Here is a 25,089-nt window from a genome sequence, read left to right on the forward strand (position 1 = left end):
TATATACATTATAAGAAAAAATATACAATAATAATAAACTAATACAAATAAATAAAATAATACACAAAGCAGAATGAAAGCCAGAGTTTAAGGAGTAAGTGCATTATAAAGACCATAAAACTATAATAAATTAATTGCAATGAAAATACAAAAGACGCCGCTGTTGAAAATCAGGATCCTAAAACACTTTATATATTTAATCAGCTAGAGCTTAACTGTTGACATGTTAGGTTTCATACATACCTGTCTTCTCATTTGTTCTGATGTCGTCATTCGATCCTGTCTCTCAGCTTCTGGATTCATGCGATCATGTGCTATAACTTCCAGTGAAGGCTCTGGCAGAGATTGTTCGTTTAGGTTGTCAGCTAGCTCTTGTTGCAGTTGTGTCCCAACCACCTAGGAAGATGTTTCTGTTACTGATTTTATATTCACGTGATACTAAATTACGTTGATAAGCTGTAAGTCTAACGTGTTAATATAACACATAACGTGAAAGAGATCACCGCATGCATCAATGCACCTTCTTTTCCTCTCACGGACAGTCTGCTGTTTACTGAATCCGCGAGGAGACACAGAAGGTGTTATCCCCAATCACCGTTAGGTTATTTGAACAACAGATTCAGCCCCACTGCCGTGCTCCCCTGATGAGTCTGCAGAGCTTTACAGTCTACTGACGTCTCGAAGGGAAATGGGTGCGTCGGTGGCACTCGTGGTAGCACATTCTACATTGTGGAAAGTGTGCCCCTTTTTTATCTCAGGCTGAGATTGACTTCAGAGGTCCTCACATATGCAGTCCTCTGCTCACATCCTTCCTAGAGATTCCTATGTCTTAGAAGAAAACAACCGCCTTTCGACGGCCTTCAGGGTCCCATGGAACCTGGCCTCGACCTCCCCGCCGGTTACACGTGAATCCTGCCACCCCTCACTCGTCAGAAAATGGAGATCCAATGCCAAATTAATAAGCCACAGACAGCTACAATTCTTTCTTTTTGAATTGGACAAACCTATGTCCAAATGATAGTAATTGGGCCTTCTGATCAGAAATATGAATAAATCATTTGAAAAAGCATTCAAAGAAAAAGAAATGTAGCAGTGGGAAGATTAAATCACATATACTTTCGCTAAAACTCAGCACAGTTGTCCCAAATTGTGATTTAATGAAAATGTATCTTCCTGTAAAGAGTTGAGCGATCATAAGAGTACATTATTTGAAAAGGAAATATTTCCATATGTAAATCAAATTGACATGACTATCAACCAGATTATAACAACTTAAATGTATAGGATGCTACTGAAGGAAATATTGAGGGACAGCGTCTACACTTTGGGTCATCTGGGAAATCTAGGATTAACTGTCTAGGTAATGCACTGAATGGAACCTGAATCTCCAAAAACTTTGGAGACAGGAGCCTGTCTATTGATCTGCTTCACAATGGTATTAGACTGTGGTGACAGAAATATTCAATTATTATTTTACCAGGACAAGACTAAATTGATAATATCAATCTATATCTATTAACAAATTCTGCTTTGGAATTTTAAGGGCAACACAATGTCTTTCCTCAAAGTGAAGCACCTCGCAGGTCTAATTTTTATTTGCTGGATACAATGTATGCTTTTAAGCTGCGACAGCAAATACCTTTGTAATATACATAGTTTTAATATTCAACGACATTCAACATTTCCCCATCGTCAAAGATCTGAACATTGCCTTTTCTTGCAGGAAATTTGAAAACTATGTATCTCTGTGGACACTTACTTCTCTTCCTGCTTCAGGGTTTCCGAGCCGATGCAGCCTTGCAATGACGTCAGTGCAGCGATTGATTACCTCCTTATTGCGCTCCTCCAACGCACGGTCTAGTTTCTCAGACTGAGTTTGACATAATTTTACCATATCCTGAAGCTGGTTTTGGATAGTCATTGCTCTCTTGTCATTCATAGCTTCTCTAAGAACATCTCTTATGTGGTGGAACTCAGTTTCTAGGCTACTGAATTTACTTTCAATGTTAGAAAGTCGTTGAGAAAGAATCTCGTTGTTATGTTTGAGGTGAGACATATCGAAATTCAGTTTGTCCCGTAAACCAAACAGTTCCTTTCTTGCTCTCTGGAGAAAAAGCTGTATGTATCTTTCGGATTCTTGACGCTGCTCAAAAGCTTGGATAGCAGTAGCCAGTTCAGAACGGTAGGATTCAACTTCTGTTTCCAGTCTTTCTCTGTTTTGTTTTTCACTCCTCAGTTCGAAGGTTAGTCTTTTATTCTCAGCTGTCAGAACATTCAGCTGTCGATGATATTCAAACATTGTTTCCCTTAGCGTTTCCTCATTTAGTTTTATTGTGTCTTGAAGATGGTCAGTCTTTCCTTTTACAACTGCCATGTCCTCAAAATACTTTTTTTCCATTTCCTGATGCTTATTTTTAGCTGTGTCTAGTTCCAGTCTTAATATGGCAATTTCACGCATCAGATCTTTTTGTTTTTCATGACTCTCAGAAACCTAAGTAAAAGAAAAAAGACTTGTAGCTAGCTCTCAATGAAATGACATATCGTGATAGCCTCTCAAATTACAGAAGAACCTATATGTTTGTACAATGAAAAGCTTGCAATAAATGGATATCCCACTGATTGCAATAAATGGGTATCCCAAATCTCCAACTTTATACAAGCATAAATTTCCCAACGTTCAAAAATTTAATATAAGATGCTGAATCCATGAAAGTGAAAAACAGAATTTTCAAATCCAAAGAGAATTTTAAGAGTCTCAGATTTGGAAAAGATACACAATGAGAAGGCATAAATGGTTAAGAAATCGACACGCACTTTAAAATAGAGTTTACAGTTTGAGAATATAGTAAATCCACAGTAAAAGTAGAAACTCTGCATATGTTCGGATACATTAAATTTCCTAAAGTTCTTTTTTCTGAGACTATTCCATAGATATTCTAATTTCCCAATATTTTCATAGTCAGTTATGAAAATTACATCTCGTAATGACTGATAAATCCAGGCATTACACTAAGTTGTTATATACATGGATGAACTCAGTATCTGTCACAATCTGACACAGAGAGATGGAAAAGATCAGCACGTTCAGGATTTTCCCCAGGACTTCAGACTCTACAACACTGTTCTCGCACCAAACCCAGTGTTTCCCCTTGTGTTAATACATAAATTGAAGGGGTCTTAGAAATTCACGAGGTTATTTGCTGCTCAGTAACTTTGATTTCCTCTTCATAATGTTTAAAGTAGTTATAAATATGACATAGGGGGAAACATACTGACCTATTAGACTGGGAATAAAATTCTCATCAGTAAATTATCATGGGATATATCCTGGCATATCATCTGCTTCGGAAGTTCATTGTACTGAAATAGGATGCTACTGGGAGCAAATTGTGACTTTTCTCAGAAGGAGGAGAATGAATGCAAAATATGGTCTCCGGCCTGGCTACACATTAGCATCAGTGGAAGTGAAAACTAATCTCTGTATTAATACAGCAAGGGGATAAAATCACTGCCGAACACTGGAACACCTATTGATAATAGCAATAGTTTTGAGATTACAGAAAGCTCGTAGATTCTTACAAAAATTATTGAAAGCCTTCTGTATGGCTGAGACCACTGTGAATGTCACTACTTTCTGTTGGACATAAATGGATTTGAATCAAGAACATCATTTACTGCAACGGACCAAAAATGTCCCTGCACATAGAACACACACACACACACACACACACACACACACAACACTCTCTCACACACAAATGCACTCTTATACACATGTACACACACACATTCTTATACACCCACACACTCTCACACACACACAAACATTCTTATACACACACATACAGACACACACACACAACACTCTCTCACACACAAATGCACTCTTATACACACGCACACACACACATTCTTATACACCCACACACTCTCACACACACACAAACATTCTTATACACACAGACACACACACATAGACCCACAAACACACACATACATATGCTTTTAAAATCGTGAAGATTTCCCATATGTACTGTGTTGGTTCTAAAAAACATACGCACACAAATACACATGTGTTTGAAAATGACTAAACAAAATATCTCAGAATTATTTTCTTAACATCTATTTCTTTCTCCTTTTGTTTGCAAAAGTTGTTAGTCAGAATTGCGTCTTGCAACATTCTGTCATTCTGCTCTCGAGAACGTCTCCTCTGAGTGTCATTTTGCTCCAGTGCCACCTAGCGAATCCAGTATGAACCAAGTAAAATTAGAATATAATCAAAATTTAATTGTTAAACTTCTTAATCGATGTTTACTTACTCCCAAATTCATGGACTACAACTAGGAAGTGGCAGATAAAGTGCCTCAGTCGAAAGTGAGAGAAAAACATGAGCCTGCCAATCTAATTCTGTCCCTCTTTGAACTAAACAATTCGTTAGATGTTAAATCCACCCAAAAATGAATTAGTAGATGATTGTTAATGTTACAGAGGCTTCCTCCCTTAAAATATTTCACCCCACTGTATCTTTATTAGTGAGTACCTACAGGGAACCTAACAACTTTTTTAAAGCTTAATACCTGGAGAAGAGGCAAACTTTAAGTTATTAGGAGCCAAAATCATTCACATGAAACAGAAAGAGAAGCAAATTCATAAACAATAATTCAAAGTATATACTGTGAATGGGTTATGCATTCATAGAGTTACCTGTTGCATCCTGTTCCAATTGATTCTAATACCCACTGAGGTGAGCAGATAGCAACAATGAGTAACCCTGACTCATTTCCTACACCAAAATGAAAGGAACTCGAAAGTGAATGCTTGTACCCTAACCCAGAAGGTCTCATCGTGCAGGGTGTGATTCTCTTAATAGGCAGGTGAGTTGATCTCATGACCCCGTCCTCTCCCTCAATGTAGACTCGGAAGTCAATGACACAGAGGTCCCAAGGCAGAGTCCATCTCTAACCCCGGCCTTAGTGAGTAGCCATACAAAACTCCAAATTTTGAACCACTGAGAATGATGACTCCTTTCACATGAGTCCGACTCGGTGGTCAGCATTTGTACAGTGTCCATAACTTCAACTGTTTAATCGTCTGATTCAAGGGTCGATGGTACCTTCTTTATCAGGTAAGAAAGTTATAACAATGAAGAGGCAAACAATATTCAGGACTTTTGTTTTGTGTTTTGCTTTTTGCCTCAATTCCAGGAATCAAATTGATTTACAAGTAGCTATAGATTCTAACAATATTTCAAGTTTCGTAAGCAGTGCAAATGTGATGAAAATAATATTCCATTATGACCTCTTGACTCTGAAAAGGCTACCTTGAAAGTGAACTTCAATGGACTATGTTACACTATTGATGCATAAAAATGACATTATACTAGAAATTTAAAAGAAAATTTTCACGTACATGACAGTGGTTATTTTCACGTCCATCAAGCCTCACTTGTTCTTTCTCTGATTCCGTGCTTAAGTGTATCTCTGTGGAGAAATCTATATATTAGTTAAAATGAACTACTCAGGACACTGTGATACAAACTGTAGTCTCTATAAAAACAGAAAATAACATGGTATCAATTGAGAGTTAAGCTTAGTCTTTCACTGAACACTGACTGAAAAATACTTCCGATTATCTAAAACCGCAACAAACTATTTGGGAAATCACTGATGTCAAAAAGTTGAAGGCATACAAACATGGCAAAATCCACTCACGAATTCATTCACCCAACTTCAACGAAAAAGCAGTCAGACACAAAACACATTTTATAAATACGGGAAGACAGATCAAATCGCAGTGTACTCTGTTCTCTACCCCCTCAGAGTACCTTTTTCACAACACCCTAAGATTCAACTGCAACATCTTTCACGGTTTCCAGAATCTGTGTTACTGTTTATGCCTTTATCGGTGTACACTTTTCCTCATACCTGAAATGCTGTCCTCTACTATTCTGACAAAGTCCCTTTCGTCTTTGAGGATTCAGCACTGGGCTTTAAGGAAGAACAGAGGTAAGAGGGGACAGGCTACGTGTTCACAGCTGCGAAGGAAGTACAATGCAGCATATTCTCAGCGATCCCCTTACGACCGAAAAAGTCACCTCTGAAGTACATAAAGCCATAGAAAATCCAAGCAATACTTCAATATTTGGTTTCAGAAGGTGCTTTTTCAGTAACACCGAATAGAGTTATGACTAATTCTTGGGAATTAATGCAGGGCTATAAAACTAAAGTTAAGAAACCACATTTCATCTCAATAGACAATCTTTCGACCTCTTCCTACGTTTCCCATCTGGTTCAATCATTCTACACATAATCCTGCTGCCCACTCCCCAGTGTCCGCTCAATGTTACTCTGAAGGAAATCATGCTGTCAACGCATTCTGATTCTTATTTACATCAGTGTTGCTGTGGTTACAGCAAGACTGCAAATGTCTTGCTGAAAGGTATTCCGTTTGGACGTCTGTTGAATAAATGGGGTGAACATTAAGTAGGTGTTGCCACAAAATGATTTTTGGTAAGTCAGAAAACAATGGTGAAGCTGCACAGAGGTGGCGTAGGGTTGAACTCTTTCTGTTTCTTTATTATGTTCTTTGCTCTCTCTGTTTTCTGGTAGCTGCGATTCACACGAGTCACAGAACCTAGAACATCCTAACAGAAACATACCTCCAATTGGAATCTCAATAATTCTTTCTGTCTTTTTTTTTTTTTTTTCAATTCTTAATGGTAAAAAAGGATCCTAAGACCCCAAAGTTTTCAAAGATGGTGTGTATCAAATATTCATTCTGATTAATTTCTCCGGGCAGTTTAAATAATCAAACACACCATAAGCTCGTCTGCCCACACACACACACACACACACACACACACAGAGTCTGCTAATCAGAACATCAAGTCAGCCTAAGATCATTGGTGTAACACACTAAGATGACATAAATTGAAAACATACATTGACATGTTAGCAATTGGGGGTTTCCTTTAGGGAAACGTCAACATTCAAATGAGCATTTTAGAATACTGGAAAAAAGTTCGTGTATGATAATAAAATTCTGGGAACCCCTATTAAATACATGAATTCCAAACTGGGAAATTTAGAGTGTCAAAAAAAAAGGAGAAATGTGTGCTTAGTTAAAAGGCACATTTTTTAAATCTCTTTTTCTTATTCTTGGAAATATCTTTTTGTTTCAAAAAGGGTACCAACAATGACATCTCTATTATTTATGTCAAATCAATCAATTACATTTGAAAAATAAAAAAAAAAGGAATGAGGAAGAAGAAGACTGTGACCATGTAAAAGATAACATCTTTTATCTGAAGAATGGATCAATGGGAAAGCTGAGGATAGAATGCCACAGAATATCTTGACTGCAATACATCAGAAACATTGATACCATCACGCTACAAGTATTTATCATGGTCTTCAATTTGACCTGTAATTGAACAAGCACACAGTTGTGTTAAGAGTTCTGTTGAATGCATAATTCATTTGAAAAGGACAAAGTGTTATGAATCCATCAGCTGGGATATACAATTATAGAATAGAAGTTCATAAAAATATTCACTTCTTTCCAAACCTATGGGGGCTACTAGTGTGCCTACACTTCTTGTATCATCTGCTTTACAGCCATCGAAAAGTTTCTCGATCTGCTCATGCAAAAAGGTGTATCAAACTTCTCCAAGAAACGATGTAGGATGAGTTTTCAATATGAAATATGATATTGAAAGAGGAAAAATTAATTCAACAACACAGAAATATTAGATATCAAAAAACTTCTACATTTCAAAATCGGTGTAACATTTACTGAAAACAAAAATCTTAACCCTTAGGGAATGAAATCTCTAATTTCTTTTTTTTCCAATCTTAGTTTTCCTTTGGTATCTCATGCTAGACTTTAAAGGAGTTTTATGAAACAGCCATTTTATCAAAGAATTAACTCCTAAAAAACAACAGCCATGTGCTCTATTCAAACTCATCTCGTTGGAATAACAAATACCAGAGTAACCTATGTATCTTGGCTGCCTGAGAATCCTGAGGAGATAAAAGAGTGGCTACAGTTTATCCCATTCCAGCACTTCCTCCTGCTTCCAGGATTCTCTGGAGCAGCAATGATCTCACCTTCTGTTTCAGAGCAAATACACTGAAGCCATCCAAATGAGGTCTCTCACATTGCCTCATCGACTCCAAAATTACCTAGATGAAGCCATGTTCATTCTTTCTGTGGATTATCCCCACAACTTTTTCTTTCCTCTCTGTTTAGTGCTAGTATCTTACAGCTATCACTTCTTTTTCTTCTTTTTCTTGCTTCCCTTTGGTCGTAAACAAGGTCAGAAAAACACACGCAAAATAATGCTGTTCCTCGATCCTGTTATGTCTTCAAGTATCCGATGCCTCCTCTTCCAGAATTCTCTAAAGAGAAGTCAGCCCCCTCTCTGCACAGAGCATGGTCTGTGGACCAGCACCTTGGTGCCCCCTCATTCCTTGTGAGACATGCGGATACAAGACCTGCTGCTATCATTTCCCCCGAAATGCAACTGCATTCAGAGTCATGGACTTTCTCATGGACATCTGGTCAGGTTATTGCCGCCCTGAATAGCCCATAACTGATCTTGCTCTCTGCTTCATTCCAATGCTCTTATTTTGCTCTATAGGATACTACCCTATGAAGTAATAGTATTTTATATGGCATTAAGTTATATACATTTACAGCTGGCCACATAGACTTAAGTTGATCGATGGTGGATAAATAGAGTTCTACGTGGCCACGTATCTCAATCCGCAAACTCGTCCCTACGAGAAGAAAAGCTTGGACACGTTTTGGTACTGGAAGCTCACTTTCTATTCTTCCCATATTTCAAAAATTCTGCTCTTCCTTTTTCTAAACAATTATTTACTAGCTTATGCTCTGTATACCTGATTCATTTTCCTTCATTGACTCCCCATAATTTCTGCCTTTGTCCTTCTTCAGTCCTCTTTTATTCTTTTCCTTTCTTTATTTCCTGACTCTCGTGACGGAATATCTTGAAATGGAACAAATAATTGAGCTCCTGTGGTTGCACTCCCGTTTGAATCTGTAGCCGATAACTGAGCACTATACAACTTTTGTCCTTTTCACTTAATTTTCCTCAGTAGGCGTCTAATAGGTGATGTCCTTTGGCTATTAGACTATATCATATTCATGTTTCAAGTCAACAATCAGGTGAATGACTTTATTCCACAATTCAGGTCTTACCTTCGACTTGTGTAGGAAGGACATATTTTCCTCTTTGATGGTCAGCGAACAGGAAAGAATCAATATACTTCTTTGGACGTCTTCCAGGAATACTCTGTTAAAATTTATATCCATCATGAGTTGTATAATGATGTCTAATCCATCCTAAGAACATATCTGAATTCCCCCCTTTAAAAGGAATTAGACTGAACGATAAGACAAGCATGTCTTATAAACCAAACCATCTAAAAGAAAAGCCTGGAGACGATGTCTAGACCGGCCTCCTCTTTCGTCTTCATTTGGCTCCTGTCTGACTCAAAAGTGCACATGGAACCAGAGCAAAGGCTCTCACAGACACAACACTGCTGTCTACGCTCACTTCACCAAGGAACTAACTTCAAACCCCGAAATCTACTTTGCATTCCCACCAGCATGGTAGGACACTTTGAAAATAAGTATGTGCACAAAAACGTTAAGAAGTGCACTTAATCCAAGTTTTAAATATTTCAACTGACAGAACTGCTTTAGTGCAAAAATAAGATGGCTGACATGATAAGAAACGTTGGTGTACATCACGTTGCGGATAAACAGAACTATTTTGAACTTACTTCATTTTGGTAAACAAGGGCTTGGAAAAAGCAAACTATTATTTGATAAAATGTTTTGATAGGAAAAGTGGTTGAATGAAATGGCAAGGAAGTCAGAAAAATATTCCTTTAAAAACTATCTTTAAATAATAGCCAAAACTTTTCCGTAGTTATAAACTCTTCAGAAATATTACAGTTTAAGTTTCCATTAGGGGAAAAAATAAGAATATATGTTTAGTAACCATCTAAAATGGGCCAGGCACTAATCATGCACATTGTATTCCTCTTCTACACAAAACAACAGATATAAAGATGGTTTCATGATGGTTACCACACTGCCTGCTTCCTGGCCTTTCTCAGACATCAGAGTAAATGACGAGCAGTGCGATCCACTGTTGTCTCTGTCCAGCAGGTTTTGCTTCTAGACGTTCACATGACTGGCTACTTTTCATGCTTCACTTGGCAGCTCTGTCACACTCAGAGAGGACTTTTCTGACCACTTAAATTCAACTCCCACTCCCATTCCTACTGTAACCCCCCCCCCCTTATTCTCTACCTAACATTCGCCATTTTCTTTATGGGAAGATTGCGTTGTGTACTTGTTTTTCTGGACCTACCACGACAGCTTAACCCCCTCAACGTCTACACTCAGTGCCAAACTGCCCGGCACACAGTTGGTATCCAATAATAGACATTTGCTTCAAGAAGGCCTCACGCCCCAAACCACTACAGACCTTTGGGACATGGCCAGTCACAGTCTCCTGAACCTTAACACCCCCAAATTAGAAATCCACATGTCCCTTGTAACTTTCCCGTTCTGTTCTTGTCACCACTGCCATTCCTTGTCCTTCAGGTTACGGAAAGTGTCCCGATATTAATAAGTCACTACAAGCCACTGTGATCACTGTGTCTTATATTTCCACAGCACCCTTTACAGTTTACAAAGTGTTTGCACTTTTGCTATCACATCTGTTCATTACACATACCTGAAAGGTAGGTGTGACCACCATCGTATGAATCAGATCACCGACATGGGCAGGTTAAAAAGTTTTCCAAGATCCCATAGTTAGTGGGTGACCAATCCAGGATGCTAACACGTTCCCAGGCTTCAAATAAACTGCTTGTATCGTTAGGCACCAGACGCATATATCAAAATCACTCCCTTCCTATCTCTTTTCACAGCTTTCACCTCAGATTTGCTCATCATTACTTTGTACTTATATTACCACAGGTTGGTTGGCAGAAAGTTACCCAATGCCTGCTCTTTTAACTGAACAAGACTGCGTGGAAGGAGCGAGTAAATGCTTTCACAGACACAATACTGATGTACGTGCACATTAAACCAGCGCTCAGCCAAAGTGCTCTTAGTAGAATCCTGTCTACTTATTACTATGCACCATGTTCTTCCTGCCCTGGAAAAGCTCCTTGCAGATCTACCTGACAATACAAATATAATAAGACTTTGAAGTACCACGCATTATCTTGTCACGTTCCCAGTTATAAAACAACTACACTCCAAACGCTTTCGTTCTGAATCTCATTAGGACATTTACACACCCACAAAAACCACGATCAGATATCTGGCCATAGGTCGACTTGGAACAATTCTTGAGTTTCGGGGAAAGTTAACTTCAGAACCCCAACTGATTCCTTATGACCTTGAAGGCTTCGGTGTTTTGTATTGTACTACACGGCCTTCTTTCAGGGAACCTTGCAGTTAGCAGAATTGTGCTAGGCAGTCTTATTATATTCAGCACATAGCTCTTGTATTAATAATAGGTTAAACCATGAGAAAACAATTTGTATGGGGAAATGCAGAGGTGACGAAGTACAGTCAAAGCCTACCTCCTATGTGTCCACATCACTGAATGCTGATATTTAAGTAATAACGGTAATAAAAATAATAATGAAAGATAGTACCTCAGAATCCCCGGGTGATTTTACATCTTCTTCTTCTCCTAATCCTAATGCTGACATGTGGACTATAAAATGCAGTCACAGAAACATTAATGTGAATATTTATTACTATGCATTTTAAATACACATTCAAGTCTATCTCCATTCTTGAATATCAGATAAAAGCCATAGTAGAGAAGAATTACAGAGGGTTGATATATTTGTAAGAAGAAATGTTGGTAGTAGTTGTGATACATTTGAAGAAACTTAGCAACAACAAAAGTACTTAATAGAAATGAATATCACATTTGGAACTACACAGGCTATATTTTTTTCTACCAACATTGAAGCTATTAAAAATTCATAGGTAGTCATTAAAATACCACTTCTATTATTTTGGTGAACTCCATCAACGTGAGTCAAATTATCGTTTTTGGTGTGCTCTTGTGGAGCACTTTCAATAATATCCATACCATTTTCTTTTTTTCTGATTGCCGGTTTTGTTGGTTTGTCCTATAAACACAAAACAAAACAAAAACCCAACTTAACAACACAGCATATTCATTTACTTGCTCATTAACTCACTCATTCCATCAGTTTTCAAGACCACAAACATTAACCGTATTCATCAAATCATAGGCGCCAACTGCAGAGAAGCTGAAAATATAAATACCAGAAGTTGTCCTAATTCTAGTCTGGGTAGAGGTACATGAGAACCATTAGAAAAGTATCACTGGCTGTTTGGACACTTGAACTGAATAAAGTAGAGTAAGTGCAGCTCAGGAGGTGCTGCAAAGCTGGGCTGCACCTTGAAAGTTATGCTAAGTACAGAGGGAAGGCGAGAGAAGGGATTCTAGAAAGGACAGCAGGAACAAAAACATGAGGTATGAGTCAATATAGGAAGGGAGGGCACCAAAGGAACGAGGTAAACCGGAACCACTGAGAATGGGATGGAGAGATAAAACTGCAAGATCAGAACCAAGCCAAAGAAGGCAAGTGTCAGGTAGCACATGAATTTTACCCTCATGTAATGGACAGCCATTCATCAAGCAGAGTTGCTGCATCATTGGAAATATATTTTAGGACAGTGACTCCAGCTGCAATTTAAACGGAAACATAAGGGATGCAATGCTACAAAAGAGTCCTTCAAAATTAAATGTGAGAAAGTGAATTACGGTAGTAATTCCTAAAAAATGGCAGGCACGTAGAAAATATGAAAGTTGGTGAGTCACTGGATGTGGTGATTCCAGGGAGAGCTGGGGTCCAGGATTTTTCTTGCTTCGGTATTTCAATGGTGCTATCTGCTAGGTTGGGGAAAACAGATGACAGAGTAGACTAGAGACAGTCAGGAAAAAAGGAAGTTTCGGGGCATGAGTTCACTTTGCGACATATCAAATTTGAGCCAGCCAGGGGACTTAGAAGGAAAATCTGGATAGATACATTTAAGTAGAAATAGATGACTTTACTCAGAAAAAGCGTATGATTTAAGGAGATAGATGTTTATAAAACATACTCAGCTGATATCATTCAATAATGTAAAGCCTACACAGATCTTGTGAAACTTTAAAAATAAAACAAGAGCAGACGTATAGAAACGTGGGATTCAATTCTTCAATTACATATTTCAAAACCTAAAATATAAAATACCCTTCTATGGATATATGTAACTTCTTATTTCTGGGATATTATCATAATAAACATTTTAAGTTTAATGAAAAAGATTGTCAATCACCAATTCATGATGCTACTAGAAGACAACTATTTAAAAATAATTTGTAAAAGATAAGTTTAAAATAGAAGAGAAATTCTTTCGTGATTCCAGAATCACAAGTCATTTTGAAGCACTGCTATATGTATGAAAGATATATAAAACCCGTTTTAAAATTCACATGGTTTCTTTATTTCCCTGAGAACAAACAGTACAGTAGAAGTCTAATTACCTATCTACTGCATATAACATGGTAGTTAAATACTGCAGGGAAAATCTAGTGTAAATACAGTAATAAAACGAGGATTATCCAAGTTGAAGATTTAAAAGTCTTCAAATACATCAACGATTGTCATGCAGGACTGAAAGAAGAAAGGGACTAAGAAATCAAGTGACCAGGATGTCTGAGTTTGAGATATGAAAGAATTTTCAACTTAGCTTTAACAACTATGGACACCAAAGTTAATAAAGTTTCTTAAGAATAATATGAAATGAACCGATTGCTGAAGAGGATTTAAAAAGTGAAAAAAATCATCTCGGAGAGAATGTTGTATACTCTGGTGGTAATAAGGTGGTTGAATGGATAAGAAAACAAGACCCATATATATATGACATCGAATTAAAAAGTTTTGCACAGCAAAGGAAACCTTCAACAAAATGAAAACACAACCAAATGAATAGAAGATATTTGCAAATAATACATCTAATAAAGGGTTAATATCCAAAATATATAAGGAACTCAAAAAACGTAACACCAAAAACACAACAATGAATTAAAAAACGGGAAGAGAACCTGAATGGATTTTTCTCCAAAGAAGTCACACTGGTGGCCAAGAGACGTAACGAAAAGATGTTCAATGATACTTATCATGAGAGCAATGCAAATTAAAAACGCAATGAGCTATCACTTCACACAGTCAGAATAGCCATCATCAATACATCAACAGACAAGTGTTGGTGAAGAGGTGAAGAAAAGGGATCCCTCGTGTGGTGTTGGTGAGACTGCAAATCAGTGCAGCTGCAATGGAAAACAATACGGAGGTCCCTCAAAAATTGAAAACTAGAGCTACCACGAGACCCAGCATTCCTGCATCCAGGTATTTCTCCAAAGAAATCCAAAACATTAATTCGAGAAGATACTTGAAGCCATAGGTTTGTTGAGCATTATTAGCAATAGTCAAGATACGGAAGTAAGCTAAGTGTCCATTGAGAAATATTGGATAAAGAAGAGTGGTACCTATATGCGGTCTCACAAGCAAGTGTGTGAACTTCCCACCTAGCTCTTACATAGGCAGCACTGTACAAACAGCTCGATAAGGTTTCATAACCTTGGTATATCAGTGTCTCACAGCTCTAGTTGTGTCGATGGGGTGAAATCTTGCTGAGTGGTGTTCATCTTTGTTGTTGTGTGATTTTGCGTGCTGTCGCGAGAATGTCTGAGGTTGAATTAGAACAATGAACACATATTCAATTTCTTGTTAAACGTGGCAAGAGTTGAAGTGAAATCTGGTACATTTTAGTCCAAGTTCATGGGAATAATGCCATGAAGAAAAAGACTGTCCGCATGGATTAAACGTTTTACTGAGGGGACAGAATGCACCACGATGAAGACAGGTCAGGGTGGCCAGTAACAAGCAGAACTGATGAAAACATTGCAAAAATTCATTCATTGAATTGTGCGTGAGAATCATGGGCTGATTGTGACTTTTTATTTCTGTACCAAACTAAACATTGATACAGACACAGGTAGGAAAATCTGAACTGAAAATCTTGGCACGAGAAAGGTGTGTGCAAAAATATTCCCGAAGTAGCTCACTGATGAACAAAAGCAAAGAGAGTGAAGTTTGCCAACACCTTTTAGGGAGGCAAGACGATGTCTTGGGCCATGTTGTCACTGATGATGAAACATGGGTGTACCAACACAACCCTGAAACAAAGCATCAAAGTGCACATTGGATGTCAGCCAATGCACCATGACCAAAATTTCCGTCACCCAAATCAACAGTCTAAACGAGTTCCTAACCTTTTCTGATATCAGAGGGATTATTCATTACGAATCTGTACAACTGGACAAACAGTGAACCAAGTTTATTATCTGGAAGTGCAGAAAAGGCTGCATGAAACAGTTAGATAAAAACGACCTGAATTTTTTGAGAACGATTCATGGCTCTTGCATCACGACAATGCACCATCTGACACGATACTGTGTCTGAGGGAGATTTTAGCCAGTAAACAAATAAATGTTTTGCAATACCCTCCCTACTCACCTGATGTGGCCCCTAGTGATTTCTTTCTTTAGCCAAAGACAAAGAAAATATTGACAGGTAGACATTTTCATGACATTCATTACATCAAGGCTAATATGTCAACAGCTCTGATGGCCATTCCAGAAAGAGTTCTACAATTGCTTCGAAGGGTGAACTAGGCGCTACCTTAAGTGCATGGCTTTGAAGGTGACAATAGTGATATTCATCAATGAAATACGCAGCATTTATTCAAGGATGAGTTCGCGGACTTAACTGTCGAGCGTCTTATACACTAAAATATTACTTGGACATTTAAAAATAGTTGAAATCTTACCACTGGCAACAACATGGGTAGACCTAGCTGGTATTATTCTAAGTCACATAAGTCACACAGAGAAAGACAAATACCACATGATTTCACTTATTTGTGGAATCTAAAACACAATAAATGAACAAAGAAAAGAGAAAAAAATTCATGAATACAGAAAACAAACTGATCACGGCCTGCTGTGAGGGCTTTTGGGGGGCTGGGTGGAAAAGTTAAAAGGATTAAGATTCCAAATAGGCAGTTACAAAAAGTCATGAGGCTGAGAAGTACTGCAAACATAGTCTAGTCAATAATATTGTAATAACTACGTATGAGGCCCGGGGGACCACACTGATAGGGGATCACTTTGTAAGGTATATAAATGACTGACCTCTACGGTGTACACCTGAAGCTAATATAATACTGAATGTCAACAGAAACGGAAATAAAAAAAATTAAAAACAACAAGAAAAAATTTCTGAAATCTGACATTTTACCATACGGTTATTAAGAATCACTGCTTCTAGAATGATCATTTTAGGCAGAACATGTACTTTTCCATCGGATGAAGACATTTAAATATATTCATAATGCAATGATTTAGCATACAGTGGAATCCCTTTTAATATGGGTTTTGAGATAAAGAAATTCAGTTCTACTTTCCGCAATTTCCACTATTATTTTAATCTAAATGATGGACCCAGCACACGTGCAACTAATATAAAATAATATCAAATGTTAAATGAATGTAACTGAAGAACTAGTAACAAGAAAGAAACAAGAAAACATCTCCTCCTTACAACTATATGATACCAAAATAAAAAGTGTAAAAAAAGAAACCTATATAAGATATGCTATGCAGTTTTAAAACTGCAAGGCTTCAGAAAGATTTCAGGACTATTACAATAAGTAACTGGATCCATTAAAGATTTCATTTAGGCAAGTGTATAAAACTCACGCTGGTGTAAATAAATGTCGCATTAAGAATCTTTCCCTTTCATCAGATATCATATCTCCTCTGCTGTGAGAAACCTCCCAATATAATTGTCCTATCACAGTGTATTTCCCAGCCCATTCTGGTTTTCCGTCCCCATCTTCAGTACTTAGAAGGGTTTAAACAAACAAACAAACAAACAAACAAACAAAAAACACCTCAACTGGTCCTATCTTATAAACTGGTTTACTCCACCAATTTCTAATACAAACATAAAACAATGATAGGTGGACCCCTACTAAACTGTAAGAGAAAGTACTACACAAAACCAAATGCAGAGTAAGGAACTTAATTTCACACAGGTGCACTTTACCTTGGGCTCAACATTGAAGTCTTTATCCTGTGGTGTAGACCGTGAACCATCAATGCCATGTTTCCAGGGAAGACTGCGGGGTAAAGATACACAAGAAAAATAAGTGAGTTCCTTCCTTTACAAAAGCAACAACAACAAAAACGGTGTGGTAGATCAGCTATCTGCGTATCAAATGAAGGGCCTTGATATAATTAAAATTTGGCCTGTTTGAAAACAGTTTTCCGTGCTCTATTTCTGCCTCCAACTCTCCCAACCTATGAAAGAGTGTGAAGATACACACTCTAAGTTTCCACAGCAAACAGTCACAGCGAATGTATTGGCAAAGCCTGAGATTACTTTGTGTTCACCAGAAGTCCTGAAAATCCAATTAATGGCTGACATAACTTTTGTAACCTGAACTGCGAGGAATCTGATGACCTAAATCGTGGTGGAAAGATACGCTGGCACTTCTCCAGTGTCTGCCCCGCTTCAGAGACTCATCTGTGTCACTCAGAAATGGCAGTCTTGGTTCTTTAACATGGAAAGCACTGACTAAGACGACCCCATTCTTTCCTTTCATCCTAAAACAATACAGTGAGTTCCCTGAAATGTTTGCAAGTTACAAGCACAAAAGTCAAAGAACAAATGTGTATGTTGTTAGCCTTCCCACTCCCAGCTCTCTCATCCTCAGGGCTCCCTGGCAACCTCCAACCTTGAAATCTGCAGCCTATGAAGGCGCAGACTCCTGAAACAAGGACGGCCTCAAACGACCCACTATTTCCTTGCTCCTGGGAAGCAAGCTAAACGGAGTCTCGGTCATCCACTCCCAATGCAGGCATGTTACCAACTCCCCATCTCCATCACTGATCTGACAGTCAGTCCTTCCTCTGCCCAACCCTCCATGCACATGGGAAGGACATGAGGGAGTTGGGAAAAGCGGTGGAGGTGACGAGACACCTGCCTTGGGCCACAGATCTCTGCAGTTCCGCAATCTCTCCAGTAACCTAGGGCTGGAAAGGATCTAAGGCTCCTTTGTAAGCTGGGGTGCAGGTAGGTGGTACCACATTCCTGCTTGCTCTAAAGAGAACCGTTCCAGTGGCCCAAATTATTTTAATATTTCAGATAGAAACTTTGAATTTTCTAGTTTCCCCAAATGAAAAAGCAGCAACCTGAGCAGTACGCCCTTGGAAGCCTTATTTTTATCTACTTTTCTACACAACTGCCAACATCCTGTGTCAATCTTATTTTGATTTGTGTTAACTGTCACCAAGCCCACTCTTCTGATCCCTTTGGCCTGATCGGATCTGTGATCTCTGCTCTAAAACCCGTTTTTCTATTGCGAACCACTGGTGTCTTGAAACTTGGATTCTCCTGCTAATTCCATTCTGATCAGCTTCCAGTGCGTTCATTAGACCTTTCTATTAGCAAAACAATCGCCAACAGGATGATAAAGTAGGAAATGTATGGGCTTAGGAATCTGAATTTAAAGCTCATTTCCATCACTCACTTAGACTCAAATAAGTCACTTTAATCTCTTTGAGTTACAAACCCTCCATGTGAACAACCACTTGACCAAAACGTTAATCACAGCATAAATTACCAGAGGGTGTTTTAAATAATTAACTCCTAACCTTCCTTAAACCCCTGAAATTCTAGATGCTTTTGCTTCTACCAAATAATGGATGACTTAGCTGGCAGAAATGGAAAAAATAACACAAGAGAAACTCCAAAAAAAACCAGAAAAGAAATTAAAAAATCAAGAAAACTCATGGAAGAAGAAGAAAGACTTTAGGGAACAAAGGAAAACAACTTGATAGAACCAGGTAAAGGAACCACCCTGAAGGGAAACCCAGACTGGGAAGTCTGTTAGTTGAGATATCAATAAAAATATCCTCTAATTTGATGCTGAATTTCATTAACCCAACATGGCCTACACATAGGTACTTTTCACTTACGGAAAAGTAATTCATCTCCAGAAGGGTAGATGGCATTACACCCCAAACCACCTGACTGACCAGGTCTTGCTCATGTAAAGCCTGTAGTTCTGTGGCCACAGCTAGCTCACTTTTTGCTAAATTCTGATGCTGAAAACCAGGTTCTCATTACTGCTAACACTGTCCACTATCTGAAGACAAATGCTTGGACTAACCGGGTTTCTTAGGAAAAACTCTAAATCAGCGTTAACATATAACTAAATTGGACTCTCTGAGCTCCTCTGACCTGCATCTGAATCCTGACTCCAGAGCTGCCCAGGAACTTCTCAGGACAGGCTGAGGGACAGGAGAATGGCTTTGGGAGCCACGCAGGCTAAGGTCACAGCACAGGTCAGCCACTCGCTAACTGGGGAACCATGGGTCAATTAATCAACCTCCCGGAATCACAATGTCTAATTAATAAAAAGGAGCCGGAACAGCACAGCCACTTTGCAAAGCTATTGTGTTGACAAATGAGCTAACAACTGGTAAGTAGATAAGACAGGGCCTGGCCCAGAGCAGGACACTCAATAACTGTTCGGTTCTCTGCAGTCCCTTAGTGAACACGCCATTTTTAGAAATCCATAAAATCTTACCTGCTTGCGGGATCTTTCTTAGAACACTCGTCCACTATTAAAGAAAACAATTAAAATACATTTAAATCCACACTAGAAAAATGCAGAACTTTACTTATCAGACTGATACTGTGATAAAACAGATTTCTGGAGACTATAGTAGAGTGCATATTAATGATACTATTGGTAGGAAATTAATATATTATGAATTTTTACTTCTCTTAGATATACATAACATATATGTGAGTAAAATCAAATCAAATAAAAAATAAACGGCGTGTATCAAAATTTCATACCTACAAGTCAAGTCCCGTTTTCAATGATTATGAAACTAACCAACACCCATCAGATTGAGAGAAAATGGTATCATCGGTAGAATCAGTATCATAAACTGACAATGTGAAAAGGACATTGCATGATTTTCCTCATTCCATCATGACACGCAGTTACAGCAATGTACACTTATTTTGCTGTTACACAGTACAACGTTTCCATCTCTTCAGCCAAGAGTGTTCACTTTGGGATGAAACACCCTCTCATTAGGAAGCTGGGTCGGTGGGCACTGTACTTTGCAGCAACGCACAACACAGGAAACAGACTCTTTCTGTTGTATCTCCAATTGCAAGATAATAGAAAAGACTCTGTGACTCCAGTGTTATCAGTACACCCCCTGCTACCGTTTCCTTCCACGGTAGAGAGTCTGCCTGGACCCACTGCAGTCACCACTGCTGGCTCCCTGCCCACTGGCCATTCCTTAGTCTTCATTCTCGCTGAAGAAGCACGACTCTGTGTGGATATGTACTGTCCCACTACACAGAGAAGGTGGCCTCTGCTCAGCTCCAGAAAGAAAATGATTGTACTAAGCTAATCACAGTCACTGGTTTACCACTAAGTGTTGTAGGAATGAGCATGTGACGTACTCCACCTGTAAATGTTATGGGGGGTCCAATGCGAGCCTCTCAGTTTTCACCCTAATTAAAGAAACACAGAGCTCAACCTCACTAACCATCAAAGAAACGCAAAGCAAAACACAGTGACATAGGACCTCATAGCTGTCAGATGGCTATGATCAAGTTGACAAGAAATAACAAATGTTGGCGCGGAAACAGAGAAAAGAAATTTTTGTGCACTGTTTGTGGGATTGTAAATTGGTACAGGCACTGTGGATAACAGTATAAAGATTCCTCAAAAAAATTGAAAAAACAACTGCCATGAGATCCAGCAATTCCACCTCTGGGTATTTATCCACAGAAAACAAAACCACGAGTTTGAAAGGAAGTGTGCACCCCTATCTTTACTGCAAGATTATTTGCAATAGCAAAGATATGGAAGCAACACAGGTGTCCTTCCATGCGTGAATGGATAAAGAGGATGTGTGTGTGTGTGTGTGTGTGTGTGTGTGTGTGTGTACATTTATATAAAGTATTACTCATCCACAAAAAAAGAAGCAAATCTTTCCATTTGTAACAACGTGGATGTTCCTAGAGGGTATTATGTTAAGTGAAATAAGACAAAGATAAATACCGTGTGATCTCCCTTATATGTGGAATCTAAAACTACAAAAACGAACAAACACACAAGAGAGACCCTCAGCTACGAAGAACAACCTGATGGATGCCAGGGGAGAGGGAGTGGAGGGGATGGATGACAAAGAAGGTGAACACGAAGCACAAACTTCCAGGTATAAAATATCGCAGCCACAGGGATGTAGCGCACAGCACAGGGAGTATGTCAACAATATCCTTATTACTTTGACTGATGGCAACAGGGCATCCTGTTGTAGAGAACTTACACTGTCATGACAATTATCCGACAAACACAGGGAAAGATCGTCTTCTAATGAAGTCAACATGTCTCATTCCGTTTTGAATTATGAGCAACGAAGGTGACAATACTGACTTTGTTGGTATATCTCCGTGGAAAAAACTATGCTTCTCAAAAGGCGTTGCTTTTCTGACTTGTATACTATGAGTAGAGAGCTTTAAAAAAAAATGTTTCTGGGATGCTGCACACTGGCTAGTTTTGTAGTTCTTGTTTGCAATTTGTTTATAGGACCGGGAGGATATTGTTGAGTTCCTAGTTTTCATTACATTTTTAGTGAGACCAAGCACTGAGTAATAACAAGTACTCATTTGCTAGATGTAATCCATTTGCAGTAAACGTTAAAGAAAGAAAAGATTCCATTTTTATAACAAGTCCAATTCATTACAAGGTAATTATAGAGGGAAACACAGCATACTAACTGAAAAAATCTTCTTTCTTATTTACACAAAGATCATATGGGATTTTAGGGATCGTGATAAAATAAATGAATTTTTCACACAACGCTGTCTCAGATTTTAATTACTTACAATAAAATTTTATAATAATGCTGAATGATGGACTATTACAAAAATTAAGTAAGAAAGAAAAACATACAGATGCAGTTTACACATTCTTTTTCTTACATTTCTTTCATTAGTAAAAATATTTTACTCTAACTTTATCTATGGTAGGACCACCAGGAAAATTCACTATCAGAAGTCTTACCTAGTGTGCTAGTTTCAGAAAACACTTTAGATTTCACTGCTTTCTCATAATCAGTAATCTGTTGTTGGATGCTATGTATAAAAAAGGTGATGATATTACTGTCTTAATACTGATATGAAAAACATTTATCAAAGACATGAAATTCTTAGAGCATTTCAGGTAATATCAGAGCTAATATAAAACTTTAATCATCCCATGTGCTTCAAATTTGTACGTTCTACAAACTTTTTATTAAGCGTGTGATTAAAGAAGACAAAGAAAGTAAGGTGAACCAGTCATGAATTGAGGGCATTAGTGTTCAATTTATTGGAGTTAGCTTGACATAAGGGCAAGGGTCTTAAACTGAGAAGTCCTAGCTCTATGACCCACAGCTATTCAGTTCTCGGACAAAGTGCTTCTCTCTGGCTCAAAGTCCTCCTCTATAAAACAAGCATCCACTGCCTTATTTTACCAGGATGTTAGAGGATTCAATGAAATAATGAACCAAAAAGAGGCTCAGAGAAATAGTAAGGCAACGGAATGAGTTTTCTCGAGCTTTAGTTTTGGAACTATATTGGATTCCCAAATAAACCCCAGTGTGTGTTTTTCATAGGTTCTAACATTCAAATGTTGCAGTTTTCAGAAAATGTTTTCAGTTTTAGTTATTAGCTCCTCTTCCTTTCTGGTTTGTAATTCAGGACCTCTCAGCTATTATACAATTTGTACCTAAGTGTATTTAGAAATACATTACCTCATTAAATAGATGACATAACAGTCCACTATTCCCGTAGCTACTCACACCAGAGGCAGAGAACTAACAGAGTGAAACCTGGCTTGGACTGCTACGGTCCCTTCTCCACCTCCTCAAAAGCTGAACCCACAGGTCTCATTAGAACGATGCTTAACCTCCCTGTCCATCCCCATTGACTTGGAAGATATGACCCTCCTGACACACATGCATACTGATGAGTCATGGGTGGGCTCAGCCATTCTAGTGTTAAATAACCTACTTGAGATTCAGATTCAGGGCTTTCTGTTGACTGGCTTCCCTGGGAAGCACAATTGAAACCATTTTGAAACCTGAGGGAGATTCAAGTCACTTGGGAGATTTTCATTATTTGGAAAACAGATCTAGGTTAGTTAAGGGCCCCACCTTAACTAAGGGATCTCAGGAAACTTAGTGCCCACTACTCTGGGAAGGGCGATACGGGACCTACGGGGACCTAAGGGAAGGGGCTCTGGGGGACACCAAGCGGCCTCGGGGTACAGATCTGGTAACAGAGGAGAAAGGAAAGTCTGATCTTCTCCTGCACGTTATTTGACCCTCTTTGACAGCTCAGAACGGTGCCAACTAACATGTGCTAGCAGAAGACACAACAAGACGCTCAAAGGGTAACTCATCGTGAAGGTCTGGGCTGACATGCGGGCCCCGCATAGGTTTCCAGTGTGGGGGGAAGGCTCTGTGTGGCTAAAGCTGGGAGGCCCAGCTGCTGGGCCAGGGTGCTGGTGCTTTGGAATAGGGGCTGAGCACACAAGTAGGTGGGTGGAAACTAAGGAATGTTGGAACTTTGAAGTCCAAGTATGGAAAACCACGGACCCAGAGGATTCCAGATCAGCAAGGAAACGTGGGAGCAAAGGTCAGTCATGATTACAGGACTCATTTCTATAGCAACCGTGCAGCAACAGATCGACGGAAACAAGAGATGATCAGAACGACCTTCTTTCCCTCTCCATCTGACTTGTGAAAGACAATGGTCTCCCTTAGCCTTAGGGAACCCTTTGGCTTCTAGAAACATTCAAGAGGGAGAGTATAGCAGATGGCCTCCGGAAAACACAGGATTTCCTGCAATGCTGAACCTTTCACAACCCCAAACAACTAGTTGGAAAATCAGAGAAAGGACATTATTTGTACCCAATGCACAAGGGTTGTACTTGGAATGAAATGGAGAATGTTGAGAACCCTGGGATAAAGGTCTTCAAAGTTCTGGAATAAGGAATCTGTGCCGTGTGCTACTTGTAACTCGTCTGACCTTTCGTTCGGTTTCTGGCTGAGGACATCCAGTCACTCTCTGCCGTTCCCCAACTGCCTGAACCAAACTGTGACATCTCACCTGTTACACAGGAAGTGACACTTAACTTGTTCTAAAGCCCCTTTTCCTGATAACTAGCATTTTAATGTAAACACTTACATCTTCAAATTTTTTGAACAAGCGAAATCTTTTGCAGTCCGCCCAAAGACATCTGTAGCAGAGACATCAGCACCTTGCTGAAGCAGACGCGTGACTATGTTTGGGAAGTTATTCCTTGCAGCAAACATGAGGGCCGTTCTAAAATAACAGAGAGATAATTTCACCCTTAGGAACTTTAAGTTATGTAAACAGCTAATTGGGTAGACTTTACCACGCTCAGTACACTGCTTGTCTGGGTAGAATGGACCATTTACATTCTTTTGTGATCATGTTTGTAAATTATGTCTAAGGCTAAAATGAAGGGACACAGAAAAAAGAAAAAGAAAAAGAAAAAGAAAACAAACAAAAACCTCTGCCCCAGCTGGGTACTGCACAGAAGTTGCTAAGTTAAAGTCCTTTATTAGACAAGCAACTATGCTGAGGTCACTTATCTGAAGTGGGTGAAGATTTCAATGAAGAGTTTCCTGTTTCTTCCTTAGTCTGATATTTGGTACTTCCAAGTCAGCTAGAAGTCAGGCAAGTTAAAGCTACCTGGCAGGCTTGACAGAATAATATTAATGATAATTCTAGTAATAACACTCAGAATTGTGCTTAATGATGCTGATAAGCATGT

General features: G+C 38.8%; 1 protein-coding gene across 13 annotated transcripts in view; it reads right to left on the reverse strand.

The window, feature by feature from the left end:
- LOC141570044 (ankyrin repeat domain-containing protein 26-like) overlaps positions 1-25,089 on the reverse strand; it is a 99,293-nt gene that overhangs the window by 18,264 nt on the left and 55,940 nt on the right. For 12 of the 13 annotated variants that reach the window (XR_016022701.1, XR_016018397.1, XR_016018021.1 and 9 more), the window contains exons 5-14: positions 24,477-24,614; positions 22,309-22,379; positions 19,801-19,834; positions 17,253-17,325; positions 12,158-12,197; positions 11,709-11,770; positions 9,223-9,316; positions 5,410-5,480; positions 1,760-2,491; positions 244-396 (exon numbers count right to left, since the gene is read on the reverse strand). Coding sequence is in view for 10 of the 13 variants with exons in the window: in XM_088795839.1 (XP_088651965.1) it covers positions 244-396; positions 1,760-2,491; positions 5,410-5,480; positions 9,223-9,316; positions 11,709-11,770; positions 12,158-12,197; positions 17,253-17,325; positions 19,801-19,834; positions 22,309-22,379; positions 24,477-24,614 (1,468 nt within the window). In the remaining 3 variants the exon portion in view is untranslated. The remainder of the gene's footprint in view (positions 1-243; positions 397-1,759; positions 2,492-5,409; positions 5,481-9,222; positions 9,317-11,708; positions 11,771-12,157; positions 12,198-17,252; positions 17,326-19,800; positions 19,835-22,308; positions 22,380-24,476; positions 24,615-25,089) is intronic. The other variant, XM_074325053.2, reaches the window with a different exon arrangement.

This window comes from Rhinolophus sinicus, chromosome 1 (assembly GCF_057876585.1).
Source record: "Rhinolophus sinicus isolate RSI-liver-muscle chromosome 1, RSI-T2T, whole genome shotgun sequence".
In the NCBI taxonomy this organism is placed as follows: domain Eukaryota; kingdom Metazoa; phylum Chordata; class Mammalia; order Chiroptera; family Rhinolophidae; genus Rhinolophus; species Rhinolophus sinicus.